This window comes from Delphinapterus leucas, chromosome 5 (assembly GCF_059928025.1).
Source record: "Delphinapterus leucas isolate spDelLeu-1000000601 "Yukka" chromosome 5, BTC_Dleu_Yukka2, whole genome shotgun sequence".
Classification (NCBI taxonomy): domain Eukaryota; kingdom Metazoa; phylum Chordata; class Mammalia; order Artiodactyla; family Monodontidae; genus Delphinapterus; species Delphinapterus leucas.
In genome coordinates, this window is record NC_143133.1 from 1,920,105 (window position 1) to 1,935,147 (window position 15,043).

The 15,043-nt window shown below is 46.1% G+C and overlaps 1 protein-coding gene across 6 annotated transcripts in view; it reads left to right on the forward strand.

Annotated features, from left to right (window-relative positions):
- The window catches only part of FAM193A (family with sequence similarity 193 member A), a 174,156-nt gene extending 159,113 nt beyond the window's left edge, over positions 1-15,043 (forward strand). For all 6 annotated transcript variants that reach the window (XM_089911408.1, XM_089911406.1, XM_089911407.1 and 3 more), the window contains 2 exons: positions 4,287-4,368; positions 14,287-15,043. In XM_089911408.1, the coding sequence (XP_089767534.1) occupies positions 4,287-4,368; positions 14,287-14,380 (176 nt within the window). In that variant the 3' untranslated portion in view covers positions 14,381-15,043. The remainder of the gene's footprint in view (positions 1-4,286; positions 4,369-14,286) is intronic.

Here is a 15,043-nt window from a genome sequence, read left to right on the forward strand (position 1 = left end):
GTATTTCCGTAGTAAATTATCTTTTCAGCCAGTTTTCCAGCTTGTTCACATAGGTGTCTGCAAAATACATACTTTTTTTTTTTTAATTTATTTATTTATGGCTGTGTTGGGTCTTCGTTTCTGTGCGAGGGCTTTCTCCAGTTGCAGCGAGCGGGGGCCACTCTTCATCGCGGTGCATGGGCCTCTCACTGTCGCGGCCTCTCCCGTTGCGGAGCACGGGCTGTAAGCGTGCGGGCTCAGTAGTTGTGGCTCACGGGCTTAGTTGCTCCGCGGCATGTGGGATCTTCCCAGACCAGGGCTCGAACCCGTGTCCCCTGCATTGGCAGGCAGATTCTTAACCATTGCGCCACCAGGGAAGCCCGAGTACATACTTTTTAAAAAATTTCTTTCAGTGGTTATTTTCCTCTTGTCATTTCTTATTTTGTATGTTTGTGCCTTCTTTCTCCCTATTCTGTTTGACTCAGTTAAAGTTAATAGTTTATCTATATAATATTTTCAAAAGCCAGGCTCTTGATTTATCAGTTGGGTGTATACTGTTGTTTGTTTCTCTGCCTCATTAATCTCTACTTTTATCTTTTTTTCCTGTGCTTCCTTTTGTTTTACTTCATTGTTCTTTCTAACTTTTTGATTGGGAATTGAGTTCATTTCTTTTCATTCCTTCATTTTTACTGATCAAAGTATTTAGCACCTTGAATTTTCTCTGATCATTCCTTTAAGTAGTTCCCACAGTGTATGATAATGTTTCCGTTTGGTTTCTTTTTTAGAAATTCAGCAATTTCCATGTGGTTTTCTTTTCCCCTTTCACCCAGTAGTTTAATAGGTGGCTTTTAGGTTTCCAGGTGGGAGAGCCCCGTTTATGTTAATAATTTCTACGTTTTGTACACTGTGATCCGAGAGTATTGTTTGTAATATTTCTGCTTCATGAAACTTACTGGTATTTTCTTTGTGACTAGTTTTTGTGACTGCTCTGTGTTCACTTGAGATACAAGTGTATTTTCTCTGCTATCATGGTATTAAACTAAATATATATTTATATCCATGATATATCTTTGATTTAGGTTTAGGTTTAGGTCTTCTGTATCCTTACTTGTTTTTTGTCCTCTTGACATATATTCTGTTATTTATTATTGAGTTTCTGTGTTTTCTTGCATTTCCTGTAGTTTTGCTTTATAAAGGTGGTTTCTTTGTTACTTGGTACATATTCCTAACTAATTTCTTATATTGAATTTGGTTTTTATTGTTTAAAAATGTCCTTTCTGTTGTGTTTCACACTTTTGGCTCGAATTCTCCTTTGTCTGAGATGGTGACTGCTACCCCTTCTCTCTGTTTCTGTTTGCCTGGTGGGGCACCTTTGTCCTCATCCCTTCATTTCTGGTCTGCCTGAGTCACTTGGTTTTAAAGGTTATTCCCTTGCATACAGCCGAGACACCTCAGTCCTGCCGTGTGAGCCACATTGACAGTCTTATCTACAGGTGAGGTGAGCCTGTTTCCATGTATTGATAGGACAGCCCTGACATTATTTTGTAATTATTAGATCAATTTTTTAATACATACATATATTATGTGTGTGTGTGTGTGTGTGTGTGTGTATTTTTTGGCCGTGCTGTGTCTTAGTTGTGGCCTGTGGGCTCCTTAGTTGTGGCATGAGCACTCTTAGTTGCGGCATGCATGCAGGATCTAGTTCCCTGACCAGGGATCAAACCCGGGCCCCCTGCATTGGGAGCGTAGAATCTTAGCCACTGTGCCACCAGGGAAGTCCTCTATTTTATATTTTATATTCGCTGATTCTCTCTCTGTGTGAGATGTTTGCCTTTCTTTCTGTATATCCTTGGTGTTTAGGAACGTTTGTGACTCTGTACCGGTGCTGCCCCTGCACTTACACCTCTAGTGCCCCATCCCTGCTCCAGATGGGGGCCTGTGGCACCACCTACTGCCTGGGGGACAGCCGTGCGCGGACCCTGTTTTCTCTCCTCTGCCCGCTTGTGCTGTCCTTTCTCTTCCCATTTTTCAGCTGCGTTTGTTTCTGCTTTGTCAGAGCGCATAGTATTTGTAGGTTTGCGCGTGAATACATTAGGTGCCCGTGTTGGTCCTCGTGTAGCGGTGTTCCCAGGCGCGTGTCCTCAAGTAGGGGTCAGGGGCACAGAGTCCTCCAAGCTCTGGCGAAGCAAGCTGTTTCCTGTGGTCTGAACAGTGAACAGACAGCCTGGCGGGTATGAAATTCTTTAGGTCGCTCTTTCTTTCCACGCTGGTTAATAACAGTTTTGTTGTGAAAAATGTCTGTCTGATACTGAATCTGGTTATAGTTCTGTCCCATTTTTTTCTTGTGCCAAGATTTTTAATACCGGTTATCAGTTCTAATTAGAAGAGTATTAGAAATCACTTTATAATGAGAGCACTCCCAGCAGATGTGTCTGCTCTGTGTTTGCTTCTGTGGTTGAACCAACGCCTCTTCTAGAACTTTTTTATGGAATAACTTGAGTTTGGCCTTTCTAAGACTTTACCTTCTTTACATCTGTAAACACTCCTGGCCCACCTCACCTCTCCTCGTGCATCAGTGTTTCCTTGATCAGGGTCAGCCAGTGGGCCTCCAGGAGATGCCTGTGGTAGGTGTGCAGCGGAGGCCTGATGAACGAACGGTCTCAGTGGCTGGGAAGGAGCGTGTTGTGAGGGTGACTCGTGCGGGCTGGTGGCCTGGACCAGGGAGCCTGGGCAGGGGCTGGGGGGGCATCCCAGAAGCAGCATCAGTGGGATGGAGACAGGCGTCTGCAACTGTTGACGAGGAACGTGCCCAACATGGTGACGGGGCGACAGGTGGGACGTGAGTGTGAGGAAGGGGGTGGGGGGAGGATCATTTCTAGATCACTGTCAGAAAGGGAGCGGCCGCAGCAGATCACAGCGGCTTTGCCCGCCTTGGGGGTCGGCTGCCTGAAGGGTGGATGTACAGAGGAGGTGGCTTTATGGACGAGCCGCTCATGAAGGAGGTCTGGGGCGGGGTTGGTTTGGTGGTGTTGGTATCCAGGTGTGGCTGAAACCACAGGGGTACAGCGGCAGGGGGCGGAGTCGAGGAAGACCCAGGCCCCGAGCTGTCTGTGCGGGAGGGGCTGTGGTCGTGCAGGGGGGCGTGCGGGGTCTCCTCGGTGGCCGGCGTTGCCGTGAGCTGGTGGATGTGAAGGCACTCCGCATGGCGCTGGGAGTCTTCAGCAGTGTTAGCTGCTGGTATGCAGGTAAACCACACCTTCATTACGCCGCTGTGCAAATGCCCAGTGATGGGAGGAACGGGGGTCCTTTACCGAGGATTCCGAAAAATTGTCCCTTGCTAAGGTGGGGACAGGGAATGGAGACTGGCTTTAACAGAGCGCTGTCGGTGGTCTGCACTCATCCGTGAGTGGAGCCGGGTGCTGTACGTACACCGCCAGTGCCCCCCAGCACCCATGTGTGCCCGGATGGAGCCTCTGAGCGCCTGGCAGGTACCAAACAGGGTGGGCAGAGCAGAAGAGGGCATTAAAACCCTCAGAGGTGCCGAGGCTCCCTCGTCAGTCGTCTCTCCCTGCAGTAGCCTATTTTCAAAGAGGGTTGCTCAACTGCAAAATGAAATACAGCCTTGCGTTTGGTAGGGACAGCCGGAAAAGCTTTTTGGTGAAGTCTCTGGATGTTGCTTGGATAAACTGAATGCCTAGAAGAGCCGTCTTCCTCCAGAGGCTGACATCTGGGTCCTGGGTACAGACACGCCCGCGGCGTCTGTTGACAGCCGTGCCCCTGCTCCCCCCACCCCCCTGCCCTGCCTCCAGCGGGGCCTTGGGGCAGACAGCCTCTGTCTTCTCAAGGGCTCTCCCGGTGGCGGCGGCAGCAGGTACGTCTCTTCTCTCGGACCTGAAGCAGTGGTTCCTTCACTCAGCACAGGAGTTCGCTAATTCCACGTGACCTGGATGTTCCCAAGTGCATGAGAGAGGTCTGCCCACCTGTGGCCATTTGCAAAATCTCATTTTTTTAATTTTTAAAAAAAATTTTATCAGACAAGTTCTCACTTTCTTTTTTTTTTGTTTTTGGCCGCACCCCGCGGCATGCGGGATCTTAGTTCCCCGAGCAGGGATGGAACCACGTCCCCTGCGTTGGAAGCGCGGAGTTTTACCCACTGGAGCGCCTGGGAAGTCCCATGCAAGATCTCATTTTAGAAAAGATCTTTAGTTTGTGAACTTGTTGAAATTAAGTAAAACCAGATGCTTTGCTCTGTCCCGCTAAGGTGGCCTGCTGTTCAGCTGACTTGCCTCTTTTCTTTCATCTTACAGATGACGTCTTTCTGCCTAAAGATATCGACCTAGACAGTGTGGACATGGACGAGACAGAGAGGGAAGTGGAGTATTTCAAAAGGTAATTGTTAGGAGTGTGGTCCGAAAAAGGGATGGTTTCGTGGTTACCACGCATGACCCTCCCACATAGCACGGCTGCTTGTCTTGGACAGAAGTTGTGTCAGCTAGCCAAGCAGCCTGGCTGCTTTGTAGCATTCTAGCACGTGAAGGCCTGCCGTGCACATCCCACCCACAGCCCGAGCACACACGTACTAGCCTTCTCGCCCACACTCTCACACTTCATTCACTTGTCCCTTCCCGTGTGTGTAAAGACTGGTTTCTAGCAGCGTATCTCAGAGTGGTCCTGGACCAGCAGCACCGCCTAGGAACTTGGGACCCGACATCCGTGTTCTCACAAGCCTCCCAGCTGAGCTTTATATGCGCTGGCATTGGGACACAGTGACGTGGCGTGCTTTAGAGCAGAAAAGCAACACTTCGGTTAACTTAGTCAGCTTTCCTGATATGCAGGCTTTATTAGCACCTGTTTAATAATATTTGTCATAATATGTTCAATAATATCTACTATGTGAGTCATGACAAGAACATTTTTCTTTAAAGCGCCTTGTTCTCTCTCTGGAAGTACTCTAATCTCTTGGTTTCAGAAAGCACGCACACGTGTACACACACACTCACAAAAGCAGTTTGCAGTACAAAAAGTCATTAATTCATAAATGAAGTATTGTAAAATTCTAAATGTTTCTTAAAATTAAATATATTTATAATGTGTGTGTGTGTTTAAATCTTAGCAGATGGTACAGCATTTGCTAAAGTTAAGCATTCATAGTAAAAACCCTTAACTAGGATGAGAAGGGCCTCTCCTAAACGTGGTGAAGGGCATCCATAAAATCAGTAGATGTTACATACGTCATGGTGAGACATTACAAGCCATTCCTTGAGATTAAAGAAGTGATAACAGTGATGCCCCTTATCACAACTTCTATTTCTAAAGAAATAAAAGGGATAAGGATTCAAATGAAGAAGTGGAATTGTCATTCTCAGATGATGTGAATGTGTTTGTACAAAGTCCAAAAGAATCTGTAGCTAAATTACTTGAATTATTTTTTTAAATTGATTGATTGATTGACTTGGCTGCATTGGGTCTTAGTTGCGGCCTGCGGGATCTTTGTTGTGGCGAGTGGGCTCTTCATTGTGGAGCGCGGGCTTCTCTCTAGTTGTGGTATGTGGGGGCTCAGTAGTTGTGGCATGGGGGCTTAATTGCCCCGCGGCATGTAGGATCTGAGTTCCCCAGCCAGGGATTGAACCCGCATCTCCTGCATTGGAAGGTGGATTCTTAACCACCGGACGACCAAGGAAGTCCCCAATTTTTTTTTTTAATATTTATCTATTGACTTATTTATTTTTTTATTTGGCTGTGTCGGGGCTTAGTTGTGGCACTCAGGATCTTCGTTGTGGCGTGCAGGATCTATCGTTGCAGTGCGCAGGCTCTCTGGTTTTGGCACACAGGCTCAGTAGCTGTCGCACGTGGTCTCTCTAGTTGCGGTGCATAGGCTCTAGAGCGCGTGGGCTTAGTTGCCCCGCGGCATGTGGGATCTGGCTCCCCAACCAGGGATCAAACCCGCATCCCCTGCATTGGAAGGAGGATTCTTAACCCCTGGACCACCAGGGAGGTCCCTAAATTACTTGAATTATTAACACAGTTTGCTCTGAAGCTGGATTCTGGGGAGCAGGGGATAGAACAGGGGCATTTCTTGGATGTAGGCAAAGCTTTGGAGGAATATTTTCCCAAGGTAGACCTGCAGGATTCACACACCTTAAAATCATGCATGACCTTATAAACAAAGATTATCAAACACCCAAGACCAACAATAAAAATCTAGAAATGAAAAATAGAATTATTAAAGTCAAGACCTCAGTAGATAGATACCTGATAAACAGATAAGACACTGCTGAAGAGGGAATTAATGAACTGGAAGATATATCTGGAAAGTGTACCCAGAATGCACCAAGATTATAAGGAAAATAGAAAATGTGAAAGAGGGCTTAAGAGACACGGAGGAGTGGCTAAGTCTGACATACACCTAACGGAAGCCCCTCTGAGAGAGAATGGAGAGCACAGAAAAGCAGGATTTAAAGAGATAAGATGCCTGAGGATTTTGCAGAACTAATGGGAAATTTGAATCTACAAATTCAAAAGCACAGCATATACCAGTAGGATAAACAAACAAAAATCCATTTCTAGACATAGCATATGAAACCAGAGACCATGGAGTGATCTTTACAGTGTTGAAAGAAGATTGTCAGTCTGTAATTATGTATCCCACAAAACTGTTCTTTCCCATAATAAAGAAAAAGTGTAGGAGCTTGCTGCAAAGAGACCTGTTTTAAAAGGAAACATCTACAAGTATACTTTAAGAAAAAGGAAATCGGGAATTCCCTGGTGGTCCAGCGGTTAGGATTCCATGCTTCCACTGCGGGAGACATGGGTTCAATCCCTGGTCAGGGGATTAAGATCTTGCAAGCTGCGCAGCGTGGCCCAAAAAAAATAAAAAGAAGAAAGAAAAGAAAAAGGAAATTGATCTCAGAAGATCACTGTAACATACACAGGAAGGAATGAAAAACAGCCTGATAAATCTAGGTAAATATCTAACTGACACTATGTTTGAAAGAACCCCAGTACTGAACAGCAGTAGTATGTCAGTTAGGTGTGAAATCATCAGAGCTGAGCATCCTGAAGTCCTTCTGTTGTTCAGGTAGTTAACATTATTCAGACTTTAAGCTAAACGGGCAGGACACAGTCTCAAGAGCAAGCATTAAAAGAATAGAAATAGGGTGTATAAATTGCTAATCAGTAGAAGGAAAAAAAATCAAAACAAAAAGAGAAAAAAAATAAATGTAGAGAAAGTACAATAAACAAATTTTAAAAAGATGATAGACACAAGTCCAGTTGTGTCAGTAACCATGATAGGCAGTAAGCAGACAAAATTAAAAGTAGTTTGTCAGGTTGTGTTAAATTTTTTTAATAAATAAATATATATATATATACACACACACACACACACACACATATGTATATATACTGTTTACAAGAACATACCTAAACTATAATGAAAAGAAAGGCGGAAATAAAGAGAAAGGAAAAAGGAAACTGTTACAGTTGTTATTCTCAGACGAAGTATATTTTAACACAAGGGATAGATGAAGTTTGCTACATAATGATAAAATGTTCAATTTGTCAGGAAGAAATAGGAATTTTAAACACAAGTACTTAATAAAATAGCCTCAAGATACAAAAAGCAATTTGGGCTTCACAGAGAATCAAACAAATCCACCATCCTGGTGGGAGGTCTCAGACCATCTCTCTGCGTCCTGATTGGCGTGAGCAGCCCAGGCCCCCCTGTGAACTTGACCGGCAAGCTTAGTCTAACGGATGTAGGTGAAACCCTGCATCCAAGACACAGAGAGCTGAGCTCTTACACACACGGGGCCATCCACAGAAATGGGATATGTGCTGGGCCACAGAAAGCAAGGCTCAGACATGTCAAAGAAGGATGTATAATTTGTGTTCTCTGACCACAACATGTTGAAGTTGCATATTTACAATAGATACATTTTATGTCCCTAAATATTTGGAAATCTGGAAGTATGTAAGTTTAAATAACTCATGGGTCAAGTAAGAAACCACAGTGGACATTTAAAAATATATAGAACTAAAAGATAAGGAAAATATTGCATGTGAAAACCTGTGGAATGCAGAAAAGGTTTTGCTCATGGGTGTGGAGAAAAGGGACCCCTCCTACACTGTTGGTGGGAATGTAAATTGGTACAGCAACTATGGAGAGCAGCATGGAGGTTCCTCAAAAAACTAAAAATAGAGCAACCATATGACCCAGCAATCCCACTACTGGGCATATACCCTGAGAAAACCATAATTCAAAAAGAGACATGTACCCGTATGTTCGTAATGGCACTGTTTACAATAGCCAAAACATGGAAACAACCTAAATGTCCATCGACAGATGAATGGATAAAGAAGATGTGGTACATATACACGATGGAATATTACTCAGCCATAAAACAGAACGAAATAATGCCATTTGCAGCAACATGGATGCAACTGGAGATTATCATACTAAGTGAAGTAAGTCAGAGAAAGACAAAGACCATATGACGTCACTTATATGTGGAACCTAAACTACGACACAAATGAACTCATCTACGAAACAGAAACAGACTCACAGACACAGAGAACAGTCTTGTAGTTGCCAAGGGGGAGGGGGTTGGGGGAGGGATGGGGAGGGGGTTGGGGGAGGGATGGAGTGGGAGTTTGGGGTTAGCAGATGTTAGCTATTATATAGAGAATGGATAAACAACTAAGGTCCTACTGTAGAGCACAGGGAACTAACTAGATTCAATACCCTATGATAAACCACAATGGAAAGGGATATACATATATATATATATACATATATACACACACAGATACACACACAGATACACACACATACACAGACACACACGACATATACACACACAGACACACACACGACATACACACACACAGACACACACAGACTCACACACGACATACACACACACACACACACATACATATGTATATAAAACTGAGTCACTTTGCTGTACAGCAGAAATTAACACCACATTATAAATCAACTGTACTTGAAGAAAATTTAAAAAAAAAGAAAAGGCTTGCCCTTGGGAGCACTTCCACTGAAGCCTTAAATGCTGGAGTTAAGTATTAAAAACCTGAAAATTAATGAGTTTAGGATTTAATTTGAGAAATTAGGAAAACAGCAATAGAATAAACTCAAAGAAAGTGAAACGAAGGAGATAATACATAAGAGCAATAATGAAATAGGAAACAAAGAGAAGATCATCAAAATTTGATTCTTTGAAAACATTAAATAAATAAACCTTTGAGAGACTAGTCAAGAAAAGTAGCAAAAAGACACCCAAAATACCATAATTAGGTGGAAGGAGAAACAGAGTGTTGATAATTATCAAAGTGGGATGGTGGCTCTGTTCATTTTACCATTCTCTGCTTTTGGGTGTGTTTGAAATTCTCTGTAGTATAAAAGGTTTCTTTGATTTTGTGAGTACGTAAGTGAAAAGGAGGACGTAACTCCAGAGACTGGAAGCAACTTTACAACAATTAACTTTAAAACTTAAATAAGACACAAAATTAACCCAATAGAAAAATAGCGTGAATGGTCCAGTAACTATTAGATTAAAGCAGCAGTTCTGAGTCTTCCCAGTGAGAAAACTACATTCTGACAGTTTCACAGAGAATTGTCCAAGACTTTCAAAGAAAGATTATTCGGTCTTGTAGATTCTACCGGAGAACTGAAATGAGACAGCACGGGAGCGTGCTCCCCTCTTTGTTTTATGAGAGAAGTAAAATGTTGATACCAAAATCTGCCAAAAACAATACCAGAAAAAAATGGGAAATTACACATTTGTTTCTCTCATGAATATTAGGTGCAAAAATCATCACGAAAATATTCACGTGCTAAATCCAACAGTGTACGGTATTTTCACAGAGCAGCATGTTACCAAACCGGCTTACCCAGGACTGAATGCAAGGAGTTTCTGATGGTAGGAAATCCACAGTGTTACCTGGCACATTAACACAGTAGAGAAGAGTCGTGTGATCATTTCAGTGAGTTCAGAAAAAACCTCTGCTAAAATCTTAGCACCCATTTATAACTATTTTTTTAAATAGTAAGCAATAGAAGAAAATATCTTTAACCTTAAAAAAGGAATTTACCAAAAGAGGGAGAGAAAGAAGAGAAAAGAAAGCTACATGAAACGTTTTCCAAAATGGGAAAGATGTGGAAGCATGTGCAAAAACAAAGCCGCCCTGCCGCCCTCTTATGTCCTCTTCTGGTCAACCCTAAATCGTGGTTCCTGGCGAGCACTGTAAGACAGACAAGACATTAAAGGCATGAGGCATGGAAAGGAGGAAGTAGAATTTCACTTTACAGATGATCTCATTGTCTACATAGGAAACGACGGAAAACAGGACAGTTTAGCAAGAGCCTGGCTGTAGGATAAGTGTACGGAAGTTATTTTCCTCTACACCACCAATAATTCAGAAACGTAGTTTACGTGAAGACAGCATTTATCACGGCAGCAAGATCTGCGCAGCATCCATGAATAAATCTAGCAGGAGTTGCACAAGACTCGTGCACAGAAGGCGATGAGACTTCACAGAAGAGCACTGAAGGACCCGGGTCACACAGGTTCTTCGTGTTCATTCATAGAAGAATTAGTGCCTTTGAGCTCAGTGAACTTTAACAAAGTGAGCACATCCAGGCAACCACCACCTGGCCAAGGTGTGCGTTATCAGCACCCAGAAGCCTGCTTCACACGTCCCCAGTCATCACCAGCACCCCCAAAGTAAAGGTGATCTTTCACCATACATTAGTTTTGCGTATTTTTGAACTTCATATAAATGGAACTACACAGCAAAAAAAAAAAAAAAAAAAAAAAAAACAATTAGTACCTTTAAGCTCTCCAGCTTCCGTAAGTTTATCTGTGGATTAAAAACCCAAGAAGGGTTTTGTGGAACTTAAGACAGTGTTTCTAAAACTGGTTGGGTTGGACACATTGTGGTACAGTCAAAGGAGAAGTGTTATAGCAACAGAAAGGAACAAACCAGAGCAGTCCGCAGCACAGATGCACCTTACAAACTGGACGTTAAACAAGAGCCAGTGCTCAAGAATGTACGCGATATCCAGTTTATATAAACTAAAAATTAGGCAGAACTAAAGTACAATGTTTAATATGCCTGCTGTTCAGTCCAGCAGCTCTACTGCTGGGGGCTGCCCAAAAGCCCAAGAGAAGGCAGAGTGGATGCCTGCACAACGACTTGTTCCTGAATGTTCCTAGAAGTCTTATTTGTAGCCCAAAACTGGGATCAACCCAGAGGTCCACACAGATGAGCAGATAAACAAAACGGTGCTCTGTCCATCCAGTGGATGCTCCTCGGCGGTAAAGAGCTGCTGCCGCAGCACACGGACAGTCGTCCTCAGAGGCGGCCCGCTTAGTGCAAGAAGCCAGACGCAGAATGCGCGCGGACGTTCCACCGACACGGAATCCCAGAACACACGGGTTCATCTGTGGTCACAGGCCAAGAGGTCGCTGTTTGCCTGCCTGGGGCCAGAGCGGCAAGGAGACTTGGGGGTTTCGCGGAAACATTCTGTGTCCTGGTTGAGGTGATGGTTTCCCAAACGTATATGTTTGTCAGCACTGTGGGCTCTACACTAACTGCAATTTGCTGTACATAAATTATACCTAAATAAAGTATGTTTTTAGAAGTGAACTACGTTCAGGGATGCGTACGTAGGCGTTAAGACTTGAAAGAAAGACACGGAAGTGATCAACGTAAAAAGCCAGAATGGTGATTACTTCGGAGGAGAGGAAACACCAGGCAGGGGGTCCCCAGCTTAACTCTGGTGATCCACACTATTTGCTTTATAATGATTCTTCATGTCATACATTTGTTTTATTCACCCTGCTATAATGCGTTACATTGACCCACAAAAGAAAAAAACTGTCAAGGATCGCTAGTATCCTCCTAGAAGAATAGGGAGAATAAGGAAGGCTCCTTTTCCTACCCATTGTAAAGACTTGAAAAGCCCTGGTTATTAAAATGTGGTGACATTGGTGCCCAGAAACAGGCCTGTACGAACACTGAGCTTTGGTGTATGACAAAAGATGGGTTGGCTGATCACTGTGGGAAGAAGGTGTGTCCATAAATGGAGCTGTGCAAGTGTGTTATCCCTGCATCACACCACACTCAGGGTCGACTTCAGATGGGTTAAGATTTTAAGTGTCATATGCAAACCTTTTAATTTTGAGCATAGGGAAAGACTTCTTAGAAACACCAACCATAAAACAAAAGATTGATAAATTGAGCTACATTAAAATCAACAACTTGCTTTAAAGAAAGTGAGAAAACAATATTTGCAGCACATCACAGAGGATTAGTGTCAAGATGTGTAAACATTACAGACCATTAAGGAAAGACAGACCTGTGGACAAGTGGGCAAACGAAACAGTCGGTGTCACAGAAAACCTGTGACCAGTTAACTGTGGGGGCCTCAGCCCGACTGGCGCTGGGGAGCAGCTGGGCCCGACTCCCTCTGCGGGCGAGGAGCAGCAGGGCAGGTCAGACCACCTTGGAGAAGAGCTCATGTGAAGTTGCAGCGGCCAAGTTGTGCGTCCCACATACTCCAGCAAACAGTCCCACTGCGCCTGTGGCCTTGCGGCGGAATCGCACGAACGTACTGTTGAATGAAAGGAGCGACATGAAAACATACAGTACAGTTCTGTTCCTGTGTGTTTAGAAATCAACATGAGAGACTTACCTGGAGGTCCAGTGGTAAAGAATCCGCCTTCCAATGCAGGGGACGCAGGTTCGATCCCTGGTCGGGGAACTGAGATCCCACATGCCGCGGGGCAGCTAAGCCCACGTGCCACAACTACTGAGCTCGCGCGCCTCAACTAGAGAGCCCGTGTGGTGCAGCTACAGAGCCCACGTGCCCTGGAACCCGTGCGCCACAACAAAAGATCCCACGTGCCTCAACGAAGATCCTGCGTGCCACAACAAAGACTTGACACAGCCTTAATTAAGTAACTAATTAATTAAATGTTAAAAAAAGAAAGAAAGGAATCAGCACGAGCCACCGTCGAGTCGTGAAACTACAAAGAACCATGAGGATTGCTGGTTGCAAAGGCTGGGATGGTGGCTCCCTGCTTGGGAGGGTACAGCATGGCGCCCCAGGGTTGGCAGTGTTGGTTTTCTTGACCTGGGGGGCGGGTACCCGGGCTTTTGCCTTATAGTTGCCTGTACTCGCGTGTTCTGTACACGTGTATGTAAGTATGCGTGACCCAGTCCACGGCTGGCAGTACGGAGGCCTGACGGGAGGTGGTGTCTAGAGTGGAGCCAGGGTGTGGGGAGGACGCAGACCAGGTGGCCTGGGCCCCGTGGAGACCCTGCTTTGGCTCGGGCTTGGAGCAGGGACGTGGTTGGTGCTTCCGAGCGCTCTGGCTGCGGCCTGAAGGGTGGGGACACCCACGTGCTGATGCAGGGACAGTGGCGGAGGAGGCAGAAGCTTCCAGAAGGTTTAAAAGGCGACACCACCAGGACTTGGGGTTGACCAGCCGTGTCCAGGGAAAGAGAGTTTGGATCCTGGGAGACGGTGCAGCCCTTCGCCGAGGGGCAGGGTGGCCGGGGGCTTCATCTACCTGGACACAGTCCTCCAGGCACACAGCACCGACGACTGGTTCAGCGATTTAACCACAGCTGAAGCAGAAACACTTCATTTCACCTGCTGGACGAGTGACAACAATGCCATTTTCTAGTTTAATCCAAATTCCTGCTACCCACGTTAGTGCTGGAAGGGTGAGAATTTCAGAAATTAGGCAAAAGTAAAGTCTTTTGAAAGAAAATGTTCTTTGCTTCATCTAGTACGGAACTCGGCCATCATTGCCTGGGAAGCAGGGGGCAGCACGAGGTGGTGCTCCACGGCCAGACGGCGAGGCTGCGCTGGCCTTGGAGGCCTGTGGGCATTCGACCTGCCCCTGAGGGCGGGGGCGGGGGCAAGGGGGGGGCCGGCCAGTGTTGTAACTGTGTCTCATACAAATGCTTGTTTCACATCACACTCACTGTGACCTCGTGGATAAATGAGGGCAGGCTGGTGGCCGTGGGCAGAGCTTGGCTGGGACGGGCGGCTTCCTGAAGAACGAGAGAAAAGGACACAGAGCCCCAGAGATGTCCAGGGTGCTGGCCAGTGTCCTGAAGGTGGGACCTGTTCCTCCGGCAGCAAGGCGTGGGGAGACGGTGGACGCCAGCGGGGTCCCGCACGCTGAGCCCCGTTGGGTGCTGGGCTTCTCCGGCTGCATCCCGGGTGTGGGCCTCTTCCTCCCGTGACCGCTGGGCTTCTTTTCTTCACAGGTTCTGTTTGGATTCCGCTAGGCAGACCCGACAGAGACTGTCCATCAACTGGTCCAATTTCAGCTTGAAAAAAGCCACCTTTGCTGCCCACTGAACGAGGACCGCCTGGAGAGGGACACACGGGCGGTGGGCCGGGCCCGGAGCTGCCGTGCCTGCCCCGGGCTGTGCGGGTGGGCCGCCGCACCCGAGCCCCCTCCCGACCGAGAACTTGCTGCTCGACCCGCATTGTTAGCTCGTGTGCGTGTAGTCTGTGAGTGAGCCGCCTTGACCGTAGCTCTGCCGTCGGATCGGAACAGTAGCTCTGCCACCTTCTCCACCGCCGCGGCCTCGGAGGCCTGGGCCGCGGCCGGACGGGTTCGCATCCCCACGTGGCCCGTTGCCTCTGTGTCTCGCCCTGTCCCGCCACCTGTCCTGCCGGGGTGTCGCTGCACTCAGCTCTCTGTGCCCTGCGTCCCACCCGAGGCGGCCGGGCAGGGCAGGACTCTCCGTTCTCCTCCACAATCTACTGTTTAAGAGTGTACACGTCGCGCTGTCCGTGTCTGATCCCCCTGACTTGTAGCCAGCTTGTGTAAGATCCCTTGCAGAATGAGAAAGTTCAAACACAAAGCACCCACCCAGTACTCACACCATCAAGTCTGTTAGAGTGTTCGGCTGTATTAACACGGAGGCCTGCCTGGCTACTTTTTTAACATATTGTTAAGTAATATTAAAATCATGTCTTTCTTTTTGAAAGATGGAATACATTAGTACAGCAGGA